Source organism: Rhinolophus sinicus, linkage group LG06, assembly GCF_036562045.2.
Source record: "Rhinolophus sinicus isolate RSC01 linkage group LG06, ASM3656204v1, whole genome shotgun sequence".
Taxonomy (NCBI): Eukaryota; Metazoa; Chordata; class Mammalia; order Chiroptera; family Rhinolophidae; genus Rhinolophus; species Rhinolophus sinicus.
In genome coordinates, this window is record NC_133756.1 from 121799410 (window position 1) to 121823434 (window position 24025).

The window sequence follows — 24025 nt, forward strand, 5'->3', positions numbered from 1 at the left end:
GATCACCCCCTTGCCCCAATCTACTATCTTTCTGACATCGTGTGTAGCTGTTACAGTTCCACTGATTCTATTCCGATTTTTTTAAATGTTCATTTAAAAATAAACAATCATGACTCTAATTAACTCAGGCAAGATCAGCAGTCAATGAAGTGGGCTGAAAGATTAAGTACACACCTACAACCACACACAGAATGAGCATCTTCTAAACATTTGCAGATTTCATCAACAACTCTAATAAACCACTAAAAGTTCCTCTGTCCTCCAGTATTATGAAGTATATTTGGAGACATAAGCCTCACATGTACAAGACAATTAAAATTAAGTGCAAAAATAATTGATAAGGAAATATTTCATTCAATTTTTCAAGTTTCTGCAATAAATTTTATAAATTCCACCCACTGACATGCATATTGCGTTATTTGTCCCTCACTGAAGTTTGTCTAGCATCTTTTATTTACCACTATTATAGCCCTGACCAAGAGTGTTATGTCTTTGTCGTCTATAGCCTACATTTACATGTAAGTAACTTGAAAGGCAGGTATTATCTTTTATTTTTGTCACTGCCCATCAAAGTGGTTGGAACATACTAGTTGTTTATTTTATGTTTGTTAAAAGCATACCAATCTTGAAGTTTAGCCAATTTTGAAGTTGTGAATAAAATGTTGCTAGAAAAGCAAAAGAAGCAGTTCAATTATATCTGGAAAACCTATTAATATAGCACTCACTTTTTCTACTAATTAATTACTTAGGACAAAAATGAAAATAAAACTTAGCAAAAATAGTGTTCAAAATACCTTTTAAAAAGGAGAAATCTCATGTATATAAGGGATCTAGTCAAGCTCTCTCTAAAGGTTCCCTGACTGAACTTAGACCTGCTTCAAATAAACACTACTATCTATCATTAACATACAATTATGCAAATAAAATTTCTATATTAGGAAGATTGACATTCCATCACATGTGATGTAAGATGAAATGCCATTATTTTCAGCAATGAAAAGACATTTTGGGTAGGATATTATAATGGCTTACAGATCAGAAGTAAAAGTTGCAAGAACATGGGGACCTGTAACACTCTAAAATGTTTGAAGTGATCCTTAGCATCACCAGCTCCCATCTCTTCATCTCTCTAAGGTGCTATCAGTATTTTGAATAAAGCTCACCCCCGTTGAAGAAAGTGGTCACAAGATGGAGAAAAAACTCTACTCTCAGCTCCACTTAGTGATCTCGTGAAAGGACTACAAAGTGCACCTTACTTAACATCCTTAAAACAGAACTGATCTTGATACCCACAGATGCAAAGTTAGTGTGATTGGCAAAACTGGGTCATGTACCAATCCTGATGGCACTACCAGAATCACTGTGACTAGAGTAAACAAAAGAATTTTTTTTTCTACAAGTTTTGGAGAAGTGGCATTTGACAGGAATAAACAAAACAAAATTAAATAAATGTAAACAAAACAAAACTAGCACTTGTCTGCTAAAACTCCAACTACCACGGAATGACATCAGTGAGAAGTAATAGTGTCCAGAATATCTTTTAAGAGAAACAACTAGTAAATGATACACAAGAAATCAATCAACATAGTAGCCTGTAGGAATTTTATTTGGAGTCCTTAGAAAGTGAACACATCTTTGTATTACACCAGGGATTAGGAACCAATGTTTTTAATAATGATCTTGAATCTTTATGGAAACATTGCCTTCAGAATACTATGATTTAAAAAAAATATTAAAGTATGGTTGGCATACAATATTGTATTATATTATATTGTACATACATATTATATATGTTACATATGTTTTAGGTGTACAACATAGTGATTCGACATTTATATATCTTTATGATGCGATCACCACACTAAATCTAGTAATATGGCATTGTTTAAAAAAATAAATACACCAGTAAGATTGGATTAGGGGCCCACCCTACTCCAGTGTGGCCTAATTTTAACTTAAATAATTATATCTGCTATGACCCTATTTTCAAATAAGGTCACATTCTGAGGTACTGGGGGTTACTTCAATGTATGAATTTGAGGGGCACACAATTCAACTGACAGCAAAGACTAAACCCAAAATGTCATCATAGTTGAGGACAAAGTAATTTTCAGTCACAGAAAGATTTTGAAATTACACCTCCCACTCACTCATCATATCTTTGGAACTTACATAAGGATGTGTTCCAAGAAAACTAGGGGCTAACTTTGAAATGGGAAGATATAGGGTATAAGGAACATTGGATCCAAAACAGGAGAGTAGTACAGGGTATTCCCAGCAAGACACATGAAAAACAACCAGTTCAGATTGGAGCTGTGGAACTGAGGCCACTGGAAGGGAGGTCCTCCAGAAAAAAAAAAAAAAAAAAATTGTATCTGTTGGGATAGCTTATATTGTATGTTTCTGAATAACTGTCAGTAAAAGGAATTTATTGGCTTTTACAACAATAAAGATAGTTGGTCTGGTTTCACATAAGAGTTGTTTGAATAAATTTTCTCACTGTGGGCCAAGTTTGTTGTAATATTTGCTCCTGAGATTCTGTCTCATCTTTATCCTCCTAAAGTCAGCTTTCTTTATGGATCCAAGATATTTAGTAGCTCTCAAGGTTAGATGTGTTCAAGTTCACATTCATGGAGGAAGAAAAGTGCCTTTAGTATGTCTTAAGATTAATTCTGATTAGGGGTAAAAATATGATGGGACCCAATAGAATATTTCATTGTATATGTACAGGGAAACAAAAATTGTAAATTTACAGAAGAGAGCTTTAATGTTTGTATAGAATGATGGAGAAAACTGGCAATTTCAGATGAAAGATATTACTTCTCATACTTCGTATTAAGTGCTTTATTTCTTAAGCCAGATGCTGTTTTTGGGAGGTTCCAAGAAACTTAATAAAGAGATTAATACTGTGCAATAAAGGGATCTAATTCTTTCAATCAAAAAAAAAATCACATTCTAATAGATAGTCTAATAGATATATATATATATATATATGAATATTCAGAAGAAAAATGGCGATAGAATTAGAACAGTGATTCCTCAATCTGTTTTGCTTGAATAATATCTATGGAGTTATTCTTGTGAGCTGAAACCTGAAATACTGCTGCTGCTACTGCTACTACTAAAATAACAATACTTGACCACTTACTATGCGCAGGACACTATTCTAAATGCCTCAGTAACTTATAGAATTGGGCTGCATATTCACTCAGAGATATAATGTTTCTATTTTCAAAACGTGTTAAGTACAAATGTCAATAACTGTGTTTTAGCCCCACGTTTTATTTTTATTTACATACACATCAGTTTGCTTCTACATTTCTTGAGTTTTTCTGTTTCTGGAACAGAATCTAGAAGTTTGTGAACAGTCTGTGAGGACTCAATCCCAGAACTCAGTGTAAAATTGGTATTAAATGGGATGTATTCTTAGAAATCCCTTAGGTGCTAGAAGCCTCATATAAACATGTCCTCCATACTCTGCTCAGAAAGAGGACAAGTGCTGTGCTGCTTGATGCTTTGTGTTAGTGTCGATTGTTATGGAAAAAAAGAGGTCAATCAACTGCCGATTTCTAGTGAATAAGTATGGGAGTAAATGGGCACAGTAGTCTGAGAACTAGACCATATAGCTAAACTATATATAGAAATTATATATATAAAATACATACAGAGGGTGCCAAAAAAATGTGTACACATTTTAAGAAAGGAAACGACTATTAAAATTGCAATACTCAATATATACCGACAACAAAAGATGAATACAAGTCATATGTATACATTTTTTTGGCACCTCCAGTATACATAATGTGAATACTGAACAAAAGTGGACAAATGGTATTAACAACTGTCCATTTTCATTTCTTAATTGATACTCTGTGTAAATCATGAACAATGGCTGTTTCTGTCCTGGCCAGACATCTTAAGGAGCCAGCACTTGTCTGATATATGTATATGATTATCTTTAAAAATTCTCAGAAAGATCCAAGGCATTTAATATCATCCTGTCAGTTGCATTGGATGAAATAAGTAAATCCATGGCAATAGGAAGGAATGATGTTATGAACAGGGGACCTACTGTTGAGAGTGGGCTACCAGTGTTGCTCCAAAATAAGAAACAGGGACACAATAGCCTTGACCTTGGGCATCATCTTTTTGCTAGGCAGTGTTTTGGTTTTTTTGCTTTGTTTTGTTTTGTTTTTAAACTGGCCAGGGTGTCTATGTTTTTATAGAACACAAATAAGAGCCAGTGCACCTGGCAGCACTGTTCTTTCTCTGTTTGACTGAACTCAGCAAAGAGTTTTCTCTTTTTTTGTTGTTTTAACCTTGGTATGTTTTTCTATTGAAAAAAATAGATAATTAAAATGATAAGAAAGTGAAGCTAAACCAAGGATGAAAGGAAGGATTTCTATGCTTTAATTACAACCGCCGTACCACCACACACACTAGGGTAAGTTTCTTGATCTCATTTTGAATGGCTTGATTTGTTCTGTAGCAATTTCAAGGCATTATTTAAGTACCTTTTTCCATCCCCTTAAGATAATTGCACAAATAGAGATAATTGCACTCTTCTCTACTGATAGATACTGCTATTCCAGAGAGCTACAAAAAACAGCTTTGCTAGTATGAAAACCATCTTTCAGGGGCTTTCAGGGCTTTCTACCCCGATCTCCAGTGTTTTGAACTGGTAGGCGGAATAACCAAGCAAGTGTTTGCTCCATAGCAGTGGTAAAATTAACACTGGTAAATTAATAGGTGCTCTGAGAATACCTGATATAATGTAAATTCTGAACAAAAGTGGGCAAACGGCATTAGACAACTGTCCTTTTTCCTTTCATAACTGATACTTTGTGCAGTGTGTAAATCATGAACAGTGGCTGTTTCTGTTCCTGGCCAGACATCTTAAGGGACCAGCACTTGTCTAAGAATCTGTTACTGTCTCATAATTTGATTAGGTGTCTGTGAGAAGCTACTAAGCTTGGGTACAGAATTTTTACATATGCATCTCTATGGTATATAGTGAGTCAGAAGAATTTAGGTTTTCATTGTGTGAGTACCTATACACTTGGATCTATGATTTATGTTCGTAATGGATTGCTTAAAGGCATTTTTGACTGCCTCTGTAGTGTATTGACTTGGCCCTGAGTGCAGTCTTGATGATTTCAGTGTCACTCACTGGAGAGTGAATTTCCCAGAGTTGAATGACGTCCTAGTCTATTCCGAAGTGACTAGCAAGCTTTAATTATTAGAGCTCTGCACTGAGCTTGCTACAGTCTTCCATTTTTGGAAGCTTGTTTGGAATTAGAACTCAATAAGTAGGCAGAATGGAAACTCTGAATATGACATTGGCTTGACCTATTAAAGGGCTATGGGGCTGATTCAACAAACGTCCATCAGTACAGGCCTACTCATATAGTAAACATGCCATCAACTCTGCTGAAACACTGACCTACCAATTGATGTACCATCTCCTTCTACCTTCACCTCTGATACCTCTTATCTAGTTCCCCCCACCCCCATTTTAATTTTTCCTCTCATAGGAGGAGCAGCTTCACCTCCTTTTATCTTTGACAAGTGACAACATGATATACCTCAACAGGAGCCTTTTTCACCCAGCCACGTTTTTCCTCATTGGAATCCCAGGTCTGGAAGAGGTTCATGCCTGGCTCTCCCTGCCTTTCTGCTCTGTTTACCTCGTGGCATTACTGGGCAATGCCACCATTCTGCTGGTCATCAAGGCCGAGCAGACCCTTCGGGAGCCCATGTTCTACTTTCTGGCCATCCTTTCAACAGTTGATTTGGCCCTTTCTACAACCTCCATACCCCGCATGCTGGGTATCTTCTGGTTTGATGCACATGAGATTAACTTTGGAACTTGTGTGGCTCAGATGTTTTTGATCCATGCCTTCACTGGCATGGAGGCTGAGGTGCTGGTGGCCATGGCCTTTGACCGTTATGTGGCGATCTGTGCTCCACTCCACTACACGACCATCTTGACATCCCGGGTACTGGTGGGCATCAGCACGTGCATTGTAATTCGACCGGTCCTGCTTACACTTCCCATGATATATCTCATCTACCGCCTACCCTTTTGTCGGGCTTGGATAATAGCTCATTCCTACTGCGAGCACATGGGCATTGCAAAGTTGTCCTGTGGAAACATCCAGATCAATGCTATCTATGGACTCTTTGTAGTCTCTCTCTTTCTTATGAACCTGGTCCTTATCGGCATCTCCTATGTTTACATCCTCCGTGCTGTCTTCCGCCTGCCATCACAAGATGCACGGCTAAAAGCCCTAAGCACATGTGGATCCCATGTTGCAGTCCTCTGTGTTTTCTATATTCCGTCAGTCTTTTCTTTCCTCACTCACCGATTTGGACACAACATACCCCGCTATATTCACATTCTTATTGCCAACCTCTATGTGGTTATCCCACCTTCACTCAACCCCATCATTTATGGTGTAAGGACCAAACAGATACGAGAGCGAGTGCTCTGTGTCTTTACTAAAAAATAAGAGTCCTACCACATTCTTTTACTAATGATTTTGTAAGGAAGGCTTATGTGTTCTTGCCGTAATGAATATCTCCTGGTCCTAAACTATTTTTGCCAGGTTGTGATAGAAGTTGGTTTTTCTTGTCTTTGACTAATGGATTCTACGATTGTGGAAACATCATTGCATCTCAAATTCAAAGGCTAATGGACTATCCTGGTAGAAAGTTGTATGGCTTCTGTTTGCATGTCTTAATGCAGAGTCCTTGATAGCATAAGGCTGCCTCTTTTCTGGGGAAAGAACATATCTGGGTTTTTTGTTCTTTATAATTACAGATATGTGGCACTGAAGATTTTAAACCTTTATCCTACTTAATTAAGTAATTAATTCATGCATTTATTCAACGTAAATTCATTTTGTATCTATTGTATGTCTTAAATTATTTTAATTGCTAGGGATAAATCAACACATCTAACACAAATGTTTGGCCTCATGTAGCTTTCATCCTGTGTGCTTTTAAAATAAAAACCAATTTCATGGGTTAAAAAAAAAAAATCATTGGCAAATCTGTAGCTTTAATTGGAATGGTCTGCCAAATATATAAGATTCAGTGGAATGACAGCCAAAAAAAAACATATAATGCAAAACTATTTCTCACTAATACCAACAATACCATCACTGACTGACTCTGCATTCAGGCCCATAGTACAAACATAAAGTGGTTTTGGAATCAAATTACATATAGTGTTTCTCTCTTCTATGTGATGTTTTCTGGTCTTTGCTTATCACATTATTCAATTTTATTCTCAATCTACATTAGATTCTCAAATATTCTATCCCTAAATCCAAGGCCTCTCATCCTAGACCCAAATCTGTCTCTAGCTCTCCCACTAACTTTAATGCACAAGCTAAAAAAAGCAATTTTTTTCTATGAGATGTAGGGTTTTCAATTAATTCAATAATAAAATTTCCCAAAGACCAAGCAATGACCTTTTGCATCATCAAACTTGTCACATTGGCTTCCATTTTAAAAATATAATATTATTTTTGCACCTTCAGATTTTTTAAAAAAGAAACTAAAGTAAAAATATAGCAAACATCTTTATTCCTACAACTCACAAATTAACAACTTTAAACATTACACCAATTTAAAGATAATGCTTAATGAAATATATATAGAATTAAAGTTGAAATCACCTTTAACACTGTCACAACACATTTTCTCTCCTATTTTTCCAGAGGCAAATTCTATCATGTGTTTTTCTAACATCACAGTACAAAATATTTCAGTTTTACCAGAAATCACAGTATTTTAATTAGATTATTTGTTATTAATGTAAATAGAATAAATATTTTGTGTTTTGTTTTATAACATTGGTTTTATTTATGTATTCATATATTAATAGATATTCATATTATTAATTAATTAGAAAATATTCTGCACATCCTTTCTTTTTTATCTTTTTGTACATTTTTAGATCATTTATCCAGGTTTTATACTTTGAGTTAAAATTATTGAGTAGCAGGATTATAACCAATTAAAACATATTTCTGCTTTCTTGATCTTTGGCTTTGATCACTTTTTAAAAAATTTCATATTTTCCAATATTTTCCTTTTCCAGACACTCATGATTTCCTAATTTAATTTTATTTCTTAACATTAAATATTCATTTTCTAATTAAACTAACTTATAATGACCCTATTCTGAACAAAACAAAAATTTTAGTCCCCTTTTGTCATTTCCTGTTTTTCTTGTATGTCTATATTGCTCATGTTGGAATTGTCTGCAGTTTTGTTTCCAGGTTTTAGAAAACTTTTTAAATGACCATTTTTATTTGACTATATGAGTGTGTATATATTTTAAATAATTTATTTCTTCAATAAATCTTCATGAATATCTTCTGTCTCTGGGATTCAAAATCTTAATGGAGAATGTATTTATTATCCTACAGCCAACCCATGCCACCAATCTCAACCCCATTTTCTCTGGTAATGATTAATTATATCTTTATGTCTAAATACGTACTCATTTGTGCTCATATTTGAATAATCAAAAATTTATAGAATCTTGAATCTGCTTTTTCTGGCAACTAGAGCTGTTAATAAAACATATAATGCAATCTTTGTTTTTTGGTTTTTTTTTTACTGTTTCGAATGCAATATTTTTCCTCTGTTCTTTGGAAATAATCTAAATTTTGATATTTTGAAATTTTGTTGTATTGAGTGTAGATTTATAATTAATAAAAAATCATGTTTGATATTCAGTTGGCCCTTACATTCTGAGACTATATATTTATTACTTCTAGGATCTTTACAAACCTAATTATTAAAAATATTTCTTTCCCAATATTTGTTCCATATTCTTCTATAAGTACTTTAAAATAAAGTTGCAACTCCTTATCTTTCTTTCTTTAACTTCCATCACTTTATCTATTTCACTGTGGTCCTGAAAATCCATCCACCTATTCTTAAAAGTCACAATTTCATTTTCAGCAGTTTTATTCTATTCTTCAACTCCTAAATATAATTATTTTTCAATACTTAAATTTTTTTATGTTCAATCCTTTTCACAAAAACCTATGCTATCTTCATGATTGTAATTCATTCTCTCCATCTTGTTCCCCCCACATCTCTCATCTCTTGTCTCTCATCTCTTTAAGGCTGAACTGGTTTATTTTTAATTATATTTCACAAGAAAAAGAAAATCTTTTTCTTTTAATGTTGTAGATAATCTTTGAGCATTTGGTAACTATTTATTATGAGTTTTTCTTTGCCATTGTGATTCCTTGCTAGGTTCTTCAAAGACTCTGGTTAAGCAGCCTTTGCAGGTTGGGATTCTTAGAAAATACATTCTGAGATGGAGATTTGCATGTAGGAAACTTACTCTGATGTTTTGGGCAACAGAATAATACTCCCTTAAAGATGTCAATGTCCTAATCTCCAGAATCTGAATATATTAAGTTTCATGGCAAAGATGAATTAAGGTGGCAGATGGAATTAAGGTTGTTCATCAGCTGAATTTCAGATGGGGGTGTATTGCAGATTATCCAGGTAGGTCCAGTGCAATCACAAAGGTCCTTAAAAGTGGACAACGGAAGCAGAAGAATTAGAGTAAGAGAAGATGTGATGACAAAAGCAAAGTCAGAGTAATACTGTATAAGAAGGGCTCACTCAACCCTTCCTTGCTGGCTTTGAAAATGGAAAAGAGAGCCATGAGTTAAGGAGTATGGGCAATCTACAGAAACTAGAAAAAGCAACAAAAAACATTCTCTGCTCGTGTCTCGAGAAAGGAATGCAGACCTGCTGATACCTTAATTTTAGACCAGTGAGAAATGCATCAGCTTTCTAATAAACAGAACCGTAAGATAATAAATTTGTGTTGATTTAAGGCGCTAAATTTCTGGTAATTTGTTAGGAGCAGCATTAGAACACTAATACAGCTTTGCTCTCAAGATCATCACCTAGGTGAGGTGGATGAAGGGGGTTGGAGAAAGTGATTTGTGATGAAGTGACAACAAAAAAGTCAGACAGATGTTTATACAGGGATCTCTGGAGCTGGGATGGCCTTTCACAGTTGTCCTGAACTAGGGAGAATTAAGTAACTTTTTATACTGGTTCATCAACAAGTTATACTGGGGGGGCGGGGATTTGATCTTGGCCTAGGAAGGTCTCACCAGGCAATAAGAGACTCAAAGTGACTGTGCTAAGGGCTCTCTCTCAGTCACATTCCCAGTAGTTATAGGAGTGAGTACTTCAGATCTGAAAGAGGAATCTAGATGACACACTGTGACATTCACCACAAAACCCACTTAGGGTATAGGTTTTATGCAGTGAAGACACTGCTGTGCAACTTCACTTAATTTGTTAGAAATTTGCCTTTTGCTCTTTCTACCTCCTGACTTAAAAACCTCAAGACGTAGAAAAACATTTATATCCTTCCTAGTCTTGGAAATATAACTATACCTTGTGTTTGCAGGTATATACTAGGCTGCTTATACTTATCCTTTAATAATTTCCCCTATAGATTTTGAAGTTATATATATGAATTGATTATTTTTAATGTAAGTTTTAATATGTCTAGAACTTTGGGGGGGAGTGACAATAGTTACCTAGACAACCATCATGACAACAGAGACTGTCACATTATTTTTTAAAATCATGGAAAACCAAATTTTTAACATACTGTATTTGACAATAATTCTGAGTAAAGTGATGTTTTTAGTAAATATTGATTTACAATAGCATTGTTAAATTATTGTGTGGTCATTATTTAAACATTTTAAAATTCATAAATAAGAATAAAAGAAAATGTTATCTATATTGTAATGACCACAAAACATTTTGATATTGTCTGTTATTTCAAAACATGTTCTGTATGATTGATTTTTTAATTAGAATTATATCATATATTGCTTTATATATTTCATGTATATTCATGAAATAAAAGTGTGTACATTGTGTGTAGATTCCTAATGCACTTTTATTTTAATGGAAGCATAGAACTCCTTTTCTAACCCACGGGCATAAATGTTTCAGGTACACCATTTGATCTCAAGAGTAAATCCAAAGGGAGAATCAGCCAGGCTTGACCTGACTGATAAAAATAACATAACCAGGATATTCCAGCAATGTCTTCATATGGGACAATTTTTATTCCCTCTGTAGAGGTAATTCCCATCCATTTCCCCCTAACTTTTTGTGGCAAGTCCTGGGGTCTTTCTAAACAGAAAAAGTGGTGATAGTACAGAGCAAGTTGGCTTGACTTCAGACAGTATCAGGATAAGTCTGGGATTACAATAAACGGGGACATAAAAAAGAGACACTATTACATATCATGTTTAGGACTGCAGATGCAAGAGGAACCATGCAGACTAATGGAGTCTGTGGGTATCAACTTCTCAGCATCCCAGCTGTTTCTGAGATTTGGAAACCAGAACCATTTCTCTGGTCCCAGAGACCCAGCTACTCACTGAAATGAAGGGCAGGTTTGAGGTTCCTTAGCAGCTTTTCAGAGGGAGCAGTGCCAACTCCACATGGTTGTATTTTCAGCTCTGTATGAAGTTACATGTGCATGGATTATAAGTGAAGACCTTAAAACAGGCTCCGGAACCTTCAACAGGCTTTTTGAAACATAAAATAGACTTGAGATCCAAAAACAGAAGAAGGAGCCAGTATAATGTATGATTACTATCATGCTTCCTGGAATTAGGCATTTGGGTTCAAATTCCGTCTTTGTTACTTTCTAGACGTGTGGTCTTGGAAAAGTTGTTAAAGTTTTCTATAGTTTAAGTTTTCCATTTGTATAATGCAGAAGTGTTTGTTTTTCTTGTTTGCTTATTGCTTTCAGTTTTATAATTTTAATAAAAAATTAAAAAATAAAAACTGTACAACTAATCATTTGTAAGAATTATGTATTAAATGAGGTGTCTTTATGCAGAAACACACATGAAACAAGGTGATGTATTGATTGACTGACAAAAAGTTTGTGACGAGATTCGCAGGTATCTAACTCTGAATTTTCCCTAAGGAGCGATGGTTTCATATTTCTAATTTATTGTTCACAGTGATTTTATAGAACAAAACTCCTGAGGATAATAAGAATTGACTGTGTGTGTGTGAATACATGTGTGTATACACACACACACACACACACACACACACACACACACATATCCAGGGGTGGGCTTGCTTTCCCTTCCCCCACCCATGGAAGAACTCATGGCCTGAGGGAATCTCTCTTGGTGCAGAGCCGTGTTAGGTTGGAGGAGGGGTAGTTTGAGTAAACTAAAACTTTACTTCTTATTCTTTTCAGTCTTTTCTTATTCTGTACTCCACTGGGGTCCTGTAACCTTTCATCTGAATTCTAGAATTCTCACAAAGGTATTTTCATCCATTAATGGTTGTTAAATTGGTGTTCCCATGGGTGGTGTGGTGGGGGAGAGTACTGGGACCTCCTAATTCTGTTCTCATACTACCTTAAACTTCAGTTTTGTTTTCATTTCCTTAGAAGCCAGTGCGCCCTAAGCCTCTCTTCTTGAGTCAGAGCCAGATTAGAAACTAGAATGTTCAGAGACCTTGTGTCCTTTCTAAAACTATTATAGCTCTAGGGGATATTCTATTGAAAGCTTCTCCCAGGCAAAAAGCAGGGTTCTTATAAAGACTGAGCAGGTTGAGACAAGACAGAGACAGGATTCCATCGTGGTGCTCGTTCTGGTGAGTCTGCCCATGTCCCAGTTCACAGTGCATCCTTACATCACAATGATGGGTGAAGGAAAAAACTAGGGCTAGGACAGGAAGAGAAGAGACACGGGATAAGTTTTGGGGAAAGAAGACTAAGGCTAAAGTTTAGGGAAAGAATAGGATCACTTTTAGGAAGGACCATGTAATACTAGAAAATAATTGGATTTCAGCCTTAATCATTTTGTTGGTGTGCATTTTAGAAAACTCAATCTCCTGATATCTAAAGAATGATGAATAACAGTATCTTTGGAATAGGTTCAAAATGTTTTAAAAGAATTATCTTTAAAACTAATGACATATTTAGGGTTTTTATCTTTCTTACCTGTATTTTATAGATGAAAATGCTTATTTACTTTCCTCTGATTACAGAGTGAATAAGTCTTGAACCTGGTTTCAATACAGTTAGTCTGACTGAAGAGCCCGTGCTTTGAAGCACTGCAAAGTACTGTGTTGTAATAAACCCAAGAAATGATGAAGGTTTGAACTAGCTCTATTAGAATAGAGTAAATGTAGTGATTTTAGAGATACTGGAAAACTAGAATCAGTTTTTGTTTTGCTTAGTTTTTTTTTTTTTTTTTTTTTTTTTTACGTATAGGGAGTAGAGGTGGATACTATTCAAATTTTTTGATCTAGTCAGTTCACTGAATAGTAACGATATAAGACAGACAGCTATAAAATTTCATTTTTCTGTACATGTCTTCCAATTATTTCTTCTTGGTTATTCATATTACTTCCTATTTACTTAACCAACTACTGAGGCCTAATTAAAGAATATAATTATCTGAGTTGAGAGATATAATTCCCTCATTATTTTATTTTTAAGTACAGAACATAATACTATCTTTCCCTCTAACAACAACAAAAAAAAAAAAAAAAAAGAAAAGAAAAGCTCACACACACACAAAAACAGAAAGGTAGCTACTTTGATGATGAGCTCTGTACCTATTAGCTGATTTTCTTATTTATGAAGAATCTATCGCATACAGTTATGATGAAACAGGGAAAACATTGCTTTCCTAGCTTTCTGAGATTATTGCCTACATTCCTGATCTTCAGAGATGTTATTTAAGAATACAAGAATTTTATTTCATAAAATAACCTGTCATTGGAGCGTACATTGATAAATCACAGAAACCTTTGCTTCCATAACTGAATCCTACTTTTGTTCCTTGTGTTATCCATGTCATACCTTTGTAGAGTATTTACTGTTCCATTAAAAAGACAGAACATGATAGAAGAAAGACTTTGTTATTTTGGACATTTCACAAAATGTCTCACACAAAAAGCAAGCAAACAAGCAAACAAACAAACAAACAGACAACAACAACAACAAAAACATGTATGGTTCTGAGCTTCCCTTCCTTACCAATGTTTACCATTTCCTCCTATGAGTTCCCTGTTTCCTCACCCATATTGTACTGCTCCTTCTGTTACTTGTCTATCTTGGATAGGACACTTTTCTTGGCTTTGTTTCCCATATATCAATGTCTAGATTATACCCTGATTATCTTACTGAAACTGTGATCATAATTAGCATTACTCCTCTGGAATCCTCCAGTGATACAAAATGATGAAAAGATACTTTTTACTACAAAACAATTACACATAATGGATGCTTTGAAAATATGCCTCTAAAAAATGCCATAAATAAAGTACAAGAAAGTATGCAAGAAGTGTGTAGGTAACTTGGAAAATGATAGATTCTGTTTGTTCAGAATATGTTTTCTAGCTAGTGTCTTCCTCAAAATACTTGCCATGTATCTTAAACATTTAAAATTACAATCCTCTTAGATTCATAATGAAGATACTGATATCGCTATTTCAGATGGAACTGGGCTTAAAAAAGAGTATGTGTTTTTGTGAATGTGTGTGGAGGAGGGGAAGCTGTGTATGCATGACATGAGTGAGGTGTGAATTTTTTCCTTGTTTCCATTCTCTTTCCATTTTAATTTCCTTATTTCCCTGTACTTTCTTCCTATAGCTCTTTAACTATAAGCATTTCAAGCATTTGGCAAGTCTTTTAAACTATTTGAGGTTCATATACATATGTTACAATAGGGTTAAATATGTTTATAAAAATTAGAGATGATATTTGCACAAGTTCTGACAACATTGAAAGTAGTAGGCAATACTTCAATAAATGGCAGTTGATAATGTGGTTTGACTACATTTACTTCTTATTTTGTAATAATAAAAAATAAATATTTTAAACTGGGTTGATTTTATCCCTTTAGATTTATTTTTAGTATTTGAGATTACATTTTAATGAATCTGTGTTTTCATCAACACTTACTACCCACCTTGTGTTAACATTTGTGTGTTACCATTTAAACAAATGGAACCAATAGAAATAACTATTTATAGAGGCTAGCAGAGCCCTTTTAATGTGAAAATTGAAAGTAAATGATGTTGTTGATGATGAGAGAAGGTAATTAATGAAGTAAGTATTAAGGAAAAATCTTAGCATAATACCAATGGCAAGACCAATGCAAATGAGACCAGTCTTCTCTCTAAAATAGAAGAGAGGTACTAACAAAGGTGAATATGTTATGTAGAATTTTTTGTATTACAATCCACTGCACAAATTCTTTTTTCTTTAAATTAAAATTTATTGGGGTGACAATGGTTGGTAAAATTACATCGGTTTCACGTGTACAATTCTGTAATACATCATCTATATCACATTGTGTGTTCACCACCCAGAGTCAGTTCTCCTTCCATCACCATATATTTGACCTGGTTTACCCTCATCTACCAACCTCCTCCAGTAACCACTAAACTTACCTTACCTTCTGGTAACCACTAAACTATTGTCCATGTCTATGAGTTTTTGTTTCTTTGTTTGTTTTGTTCCTTTGTTGCTTTCAGTTTTACATCCCACATATCAGTGAAATCGTATGGTTCTTGACTTTTTGGTGTGAATAATAAAAAAGAGCAAAATAATACAGAACCATGGTTTGTATTATGAACAGACAGAAGCAGGCAATGGCAACTCCTACATAAAATAGGACACTATACACTTAAAAATAGTATGCAGGTTAAAGATGTCACTGCACAACTTCTTCCAAAGCTTTCTCACTGAGAATTCACCACAGGTTGGTCTTTTTGCAGTACATTCCTAACTGTATGAGGTAACAGAAGGAGACAATAGTCACAATTGCATGTTATTATTTTTCTTTAGGTTTAAAACACTGCAGAGTTTTATCTGGTGCCCTGCAGATTTGTGAACACACATCAGTAAGGAAAATGGACATATGTATTACCTGGAATGATGTCCGTTCCCAATGATACCCACTTTCACCCCTATTCCTTCTTGTTGCTGGGGATCCCAGGACTGGAAACACTCCACATCTGGATTGGCTTTCCCTTTTGTACTGTGTACATGATTGCACTCATAGGGAATCTCACTATTCTGTTTGTGATCCAGACTGAAAGCAGCCTACACCAGCCCATGTTCTACTTCCTGGCCATGTTGGCTACCATTGACTTGGGTCTCTCCACAGCCACCATACCTAAGATGCTGGGAATCTTCTGGTTTGGTCTCAGGGAGATAATCTTTGATGCCTGTCTCACTCAGATGTTTTTCATCCACAATTTCACAGGTATGGAGTCAGCAGTCCTCTTGGCAATGGCTTATGACCGTTATGTGGCCATCTGCAACCCACTCCGATATAGCACCATCCTTACCAACAAAGTTGTTTTTATGATTGGTCTTGTTGTGTTACTGAGGACATTTATTTTTGTTATTCCATTTGTATTTCTCATTTTGCGATTGCCTTTCTGTGGGAATCATGTTGTTCCCCATACCTACTGTGAGCACATGGGTCTTGCTCGTTTGTCTTGTGGCAGCATCAAGATCAATATCATCTATGGTTTGTGTACTATTTTAATCCTACTGTCTGATATGATAGGCATTGCCCTTTCTTATATTCAGATACTCCATGCTGTTTTCCGTCTTCCTTCCCAGGAAGCCCGCCTCAAATCTCTCAGCACATGTGGTTCACATGTTTGTGTAATTCTTGCTTTCTACATACCAGCTCTCTTTTCCTTTATGACACATCGCTTTGGCCAGAATGTCCCCCGCTATATCCACATACTTCTGGCCAATCTTTATGTTATAGTGCCACCAATGCTCAACCCTGTCATATATGGAGTCAGAACCAAGCAGATATATGACCGTGTGAAGAAAATACTATTAAAAACATAAGGAATTGAAAAGGAATTTAACACAATTTAAAGGAAATTAACACAAATATTGCAATAGCAATAGAACACCAACCAGTAGAAAAATTCAAGTAATTTAGCAATTACATAATTAGAATTTACTGATTTACTTTGGCCTCCTAATATGTTCTCGATATTTGTTTATAATTCCTGAACTAAACTTTTAAGATACATGTTATTATTTCAATATTATATGTGGAGAATACGTTTTTTAAAGAAATAAGGTCCATCGAATATTGTCAGACAGCTTGAAAAAAACAACTATTATTTAAAGAAATATTTTTTTAGTTTCAAATTCTGAACTCCATCATTATCACATATCATAAAGTCAATTTGGGCTATTTGAGACTGAGTTATAGTCACAGAAAGCCCTTTAAATAATTGGGGTGTACAACCAATATCAGTCACCATTTCCAAGAAATAAAATATTAGAAATAAAACCTAAATATCACTCAAAACAGAAATCATTATAGAATATTTAGATTTAACAGATTGCTTATTTTATATTATGGTCTTTGAGTGTGATTGTGAAATATTGTAGTTAGATTTCAGAATTTTTAGTTTTCTGTATTGAAGTAAGTTATTCCATCTTTAAAATAAGCTTGAGAACTGATTATTTTATTAAAACAAATTATATTGTATTTTCAATTATAAAATTTTAAAGGTGACACTTATTTTTACTAGATGTATATTATATACCGTTTCATACGGAGTATTTCAAACATATACAAACTAAACAGAAATGCAACATGCTCTCATTATCTGATTTTAACAACTATAAACATTCTGTTTTCTCCAGGCGCAGATTTGATTTGTTTAAGGTAAAAATTACACATATTTAAATGCACAAAACTTATCTGTACATTTTTGACAAATGTATATACCTGTATTTTACATCCCTATAAAGATTAGAATTTTTCTATCACCTCAAAAATTCCTCTTATGTTCCTTCCCAGTCTGTCCTTGTCCTCTACCAAGCCCTGGGCAACCACTAAAGAGATATTTTCAACACCTGTTTTCTTTGTATGCTCTAGAACTTCATATAAATGAAATTATGTAGTTAGTACTCTTTAGTAACTAATAGCAATTGGTAGCTCAGCATAATGATATATTCTCTGTGTTTTTGGACATATAGTCAATTCATCTTTATTGCTGAGTAGATTTTCATTATGCAAACATTCCAAAATTGATTTGTCCATTCACTTGTTGGTAAGTATTTGTGCTGTTTCCACTTCAGGCAATTATAAATAAAGCTATTAACATTCTTGTACAAGTCTTTGGACTTACACTTTCATTTGTTTTGATAAAAACCTAGGAGTTCAATTGTTGGGGGTAATTTAGAAGAATTTGTTGTTCCATATCCTCGCCAAAAAGTTGGTGTTTTATGATTTTTAATTTTGGCCATTCTAGTGGATGTGTAATAATATTTCATTCCAGTTTTAATGTACAATTCCTGATGCCTAATGATTTTGAGAATTTTAATGTCACTTGTACATTTTCCCTTGCCGAGTGTCAGTTTAGATCTTTTTCCATTGCTGTTTTTATTATTTTTTAGTTGTAGACATTTTTATACATTCTTGACACAAATTTGTTTTCAGAAATAAGGGATTGTGAATATTTTCTCCCAGTCTTTACCTTCTAAATTCACTTTCTTAACAGTAAATTTAAAAATTGATAATATGTAACAGACTATTTTTTATGGTTATTGCTTTTTGTCTTGAGGAAACCATTACTTTCCATTGGGGGGATACAAACATATTTTTCTTCCTTTGATTCTGCAGATGTCAGAATTCTTTTTAAAAAAATATGTATGCCTATCTTCTTTTTTTAAAAAATTAAATACACTGGGGTGATTTTGGTTAATAAAATCATATACATTTCGAGTACACAATTCTATAATACATCATCTATATATTGCATTGTATGTTCACCAAAAGTCAATTCTCCTTCCATCACTGTATACTTGACCCTCTTTACCCTCTTCTACCATTCCACCACCACCCTTTCCTTCAGGTATCCACTAAACTGTTGTCTGTGTCTGAGATTTTGCTTGTTTGTTTATCTTACTCCTCTGTTGTTTTCAGTTTTATATACCATAAGTCAGTGAAATCATATGGTTCTTGACTTTTTCTGTCTCACTTATTTTGCTTAGCATGATAATCTTAAGATACATCCATGTTGTTGCAAATGGCAGTATTTCATCTTTTCTTATGGCCGAGCAATATTCCATTGTATATATGCACCACATCTTCTTTATTTTCCCCCTTCTTTTGCCTTCCCCCGACCCCACTCCGGTTCAAGCCATTGTTTCTCAGTCTAGTTGTGTAGGACACAGCTCCCTGACATATGCTGGTACTGTGAGCATTGCGCTTCCCCTGGCTGAGGCAGTCAGTAGCCAGTCATCAGTCCGCCACTCAGAGCGGCTCATGACAGGCGGCTGCCAGCCACTCACACTGGCCACTGGCTGCTCCTGGCAGCACATGTTAGCCCATGGCAGCACACAGCGGTGGCAGCTCACGCCGATCTCCAGCTGCTCACGGCAGCCCAGCTCCAGGGAGAACTGTTGTTCACAATCTTAGCTGTAGAGGACACAGCTCACTGGCCCATGTGGGAATCGAACTGACGACCTCGGCATTTAAAGCACGGCGCTCCAGCCACCTGAGCCACTGGCCGGCCCCCACATCTTTTTTATACAACCATCTGTTAAAGGACACTGATTGTTTCCATATCCTGGCCACCATGAATAATGCTTCAATGAATATAGGGGTACACATATCTGTATAGATAAATGTTTTTGAGACTTTTTTGGTAGATGCTCAGAAGAAGGATTCCTGGGTCATATGCTAATTATATTCTTAAATTTTTTTAAGGAAACGCCATACTGTTTTTCTTATTTGCTATATCAGTTTAAATTCCCACTAACAGTTTAGGAGGGTTCCTTTTTCTCCACAGCCTCTCCAACACTTGTTATTCTTTGCCTTACTGACATAGCCGTTCTAACAGGAGTGAGGTGGTATCTCATTGTGGTTTTGATTTGCATTTCCCTAACAGTTAGTGAAGTTGAGCGGTTTTTCATTTATCTGTTGGCCATTTGTATGTCTTTTTGGGAGAAGTGTCTGTTTAGAACCTCTACCTATTTTTTCATTGGATTTTTTTGTTGTTGTTGTTGAGTTATATGTTTTCTTTATGTATTTTGGATATTAGCCCCTTATAGGAGGTGGTATTTGTAAATATCTTTTCCCATTCAGTTGGTTGCCTCTTTGTTTTGTTGATGGTTTCTTTTGCTGTGCAGAAGATTTTTAGTTTGATATAATCCCATTCATTTATTATTGCTATTACTTCCCTTACCTTTGAGATCAAATTTATAAACTCCTCTCTTAACCCAAGGTCCATAAATTTAGTACCTAACTATGCTTTCTTCTATGCAATTTATAGTTTCAGGTCTTATGTTTAAGTCTTTGATACATTTTAAATTAATATTGGTATACAGTGACAGATAGCAGTCTAGTTTCATTCTTTTGCACGTGGCTTTCCAATTTTCCCAGTACCAGTTATTGAAGAGGTTTCTTTTTTCCATTTATGTTTTTGGCTCCTTTGTCAAAAATTATCTGTCCATATATTTGTGGATTTATTTCTGGGTTCTCAATTCTATTGGTCTGTGTGTCTGTTTTTCTGCCAATACCATGCTGTTTTGATTATCATTGCTTTGTAGTATAAATTGAAGTTAGGGAGTGTGTTACCTCCAGCCTTGTTCTTGTTCTTTTTTCTCAGGGTTGCTTTGCCTTCACCGTCTTTTGTGATTGCATACAAATCTGATCTCTCTGTCTTTTTTCTTTTCTATTTCTTTAAAAAATGTCATTGAGATTTTGATGGGGATTGCATTAAATCTGTGTATTGCTTTGGGTAATATGGCTATTTTAACTAAGTTGATACTTATGTAGGTCTATTTTAGAAATGTAATTAATATTTATATATATTGTGAAGTTGTAATCAGGCACTTTTATTTATTATATTCAGTTGCACCAGTATCACTGGTGAAACAACTCTTGTATTTTCTTTGAATTGCTACATTGTTCACTTTACAAAATTGAATTGAGCACATTAAATAGTGTCTATTTCTGTCTGTTCTTTCTATTATGCTCTACTTATCTATGATTGTGCAAATGCCACACTGATTTGATTACAATAGTTTTACAAGTTTGAAGTTCTTTAGTATAAATCCCACGGTTTTGTTATTCTCTTTCCAATGAATTTAGGATATTCCTATAACTATTTTAGAATAAGCTTAAGTTTTTTGGTGTTAATTGAAATTCTTTTAAATTTATTTATCAATTTAGGAAGAACTGGCATCTTAATATATTTCAGTCTTCCAAAACATGGATATGTTATATAATTAAAACATGTTTTGTCTTGTTAATTTCTTTCATGTTTATAAGTGCTATTGCTCAATACTCTGAGTTTTATGCCATTTTAAGTGGTATTGCAAAGTTTTACAAAATTATAATTTAAAATTTAAATTTCCAATTGTTTACTCCTATTATACAGAAAAAGTATTGATGCTTATACCCAAGTAATAAATAAGCTAAATGATTGGTTCTAAATTCTTTGAATTTTTTTATGTAAATGTTCATGTCATTTATGAATAGGAATTTACTTCTTTTATTCCAATATTGATGTCTGATTATTTTTTCTTGATATATTGACCTTGTTAGAACCGCCAGTAAAATATTAAATATGTAATTCATGCTAGTTGATATTTTTGCCTTATTTCTAATTCTGGGGACAAACTTTTCAGTGTTTCACTATTCAGTATGATATTAGCTATAGGTTTGCTACAGATTCCTTTCACTGAATTGAATAAGTTTTCTTTTTTGCCTAGTTTGCTGAAAGTTTATATATATATATATATATATATATATATATATATATATATATATCTTACATGAACGCTGAATTTAGTGACTAGTTTTTCTAACTCTAGTATGATTATCATGTTTTTGCATTATTTGTTTATACGATGATCATCACAACTTTCTGACTGCAAAAGGAAAACATTATTAATCAATTCATCAATCACAGCATAAAATACCATATCATTAAAAAAGTAGCTATAACTGCAGGATTATTAAAGCAAATAGATGGAAAAGTTTATCTCCAGAGAGAGGACTATGATTTGCAGATGAGCCTCATAAGTCAATATCTTCTTACCATCATATACAAAGTTTCTTCCCATTCCAGTTCCTTGCTCTTTTAGAGTTTTCTCTTATGTATGTGTTGAACTAAGTAACCAAAGTAACTTGAAAATGTTACACAAGTTCTGGTTACTGGAAGTGGTCTCAGTTGAAACTAGCATATCTAGATGAGCATTTCACAAAAGAATGAGCTAAAGATTATCATGAATCACTATACCACACTACCACCAGAAAAGATTGTTTCTAACTTCTACAATCGCCCCACAATGAGATTCTTGTGGAGGTCAATGATGTTCTACATGTCAGTGGCAAAATTTATGTACAGGTTTGATAAAAAGGAAGATTTCATTGGCATGCAGTTCTTTGGGTTTTTTACATGCTGATGTCCAATTGTTCCAGCCCATGTTTGAAAAAACAATCTTTGCATCATTGTATTGTCTTTGTTCCTTTGTCAAAGATTATTGGCTGTATTTACATGGGTCTGTGTTGGGGCTCTCTGTTCTGTTTTATTGATCTATTTATCTATTCTTTTGTCAATACCATACTTTCTAAATTACTCTAGCTTTACGGTAACTTTTAAGTCTAGTAATGTCAGTTCTCCAACTTTATTCTTTTCATTTAATATTGTGTTGGCTATTCTGGGTATTTTTCCTCTCCATATGAAGTATAAAATCAGTTTTCCAATATTCACAAATAATTTGCTGGGATTTTTTATTGGGATTGTATTGAATCTGTAGATCAATTTGGGAAGAACTGCCATTTTGATAATGTCTTCTTATCCATGGATATGTGATATTTCTTCATTTGCATATTTGTTTGAGTTTTGCGGTTTTACTCATATTTATATTGTACATCTTTTTAAAGATGTATAGCTAGTATTTATTTTTATTTGCTAGTGTAAATTGTATTGTGTGTTTAATTTCAAATTCCACTTTTATTGTTGTATGAGAAAAAGATTGACTTTTGTATGTTAACCTTGTATCCTGTAACCTTGCTAAAATCTCTCATTACTCTTAGGTAATTTTACCTATGAAAAACATAGGCCTATGTTCACACAAAGTCTTGTACACAGATATTCAGAGCTGCTTTATTCATAATATCCAAAAACAGAAACCAACCAAAATATATATCAACAATGACTTGATAGAAAAATTCAGGCATATTCACATAATATAATACTACTCAGCATTATAAAGGAATAAACTGATGATATACAACACATGTAGATGAATCTTAAAATAATTATGCTTAAACATATGCCAGAAGATAAGAGGCATATAGTAGTGATTAGATCTACAAAAAATTATCCTAATCTATAGTCATAAGCAGTTATTGCCAGGAAAAACAGGGAAGGATGATAGGTACATATTTCACAGGTACATAGGAAATTTGACGAGGATGAAAGATATGTTTGTTCTTTTATGACAATTGTTTCAAAGTTGAGCACACATGGCAAAATATATTAAATTGTATACTTTAAATCTGTTTATTTTGTTGTATGTAAGACATCAATAAAGTTGTAAAAACATTTTAAAATTCCCATTCTTACTCATAATATAAACTAAAGGCATTAGTGCTATCTGGATATTCTGCATGTCGGGTACCTAAAATACCCTTGAACCTTTTGTCCTACAATTCTGTCCTTTGTATATTATTCTCAAGCTGTATTGGCTTTCTTATTTCTTTCAGATTTCATTGACAGTGAAAAATGCAGGGCTTTTGCCTTCCTATTTCCTTAGCTTAAAATACTATTTTATAAGAGATTGTCTTTTTAAACCCTTCATTGTCTTCAAACTTTTTCTCACATGTCATCTGCCAAGTGATATTTTTCTTGTCAATCCTAAATATAAATATATCCTCTACCACATACAGAGCATCTC

The 24025-nt window shown here is 34.1% G+C and overlaps 2 protein-coding genes across 2 annotated transcripts; both read left to right on the top strand.

The window, feature by feature from the left end:
* Positions 1-5576: 5576 nt before the first annotated feature.
* On the top strand, positions 5577-6512 carry LOC109436939 (olfactory receptor 52J3). The gene has a single exon (XM_019715820.2). The coding sequence runs from the start codon at positions 5577-5579 to the stop codon at positions 6510-6512; it is 936 nt and encodes a 311-aa protein (XP_019571379.2).
* Positions 6513-15997: 9485 nt separating this feature from the next.
* On the top strand, positions 15998-16936 carry LOC109436938 (olfactory receptor 52E2). The gene has a single exon (XM_019715819.1). It carries the CDS (start codon positions 15998-16000, stop codon positions 16934-16936), a length of 939 nt encoding a protein of 312 aa, XP_019571378.1.
* The last annotated feature ends 7089 nt before the right edge of the window (positions 16937-24025 follow it).

What these genes read in the sequence shown, in the direction of transcription:
- LOC109436939 (XM_019715820.2), top strand. Translation starts at nt 5,577, where the DNA reads ATGATATACCTCAACAGGAGCCTTTTTCACCCAGCCACGTTTTTCCTC.
- LOC109436938 (XM_019715819.1), top strand. Translation starts at nt 15,998, where the DNA reads ATGATGTCCGTTCCCAATGATACCCACTTTCACCCCTATTCCTTCTTG.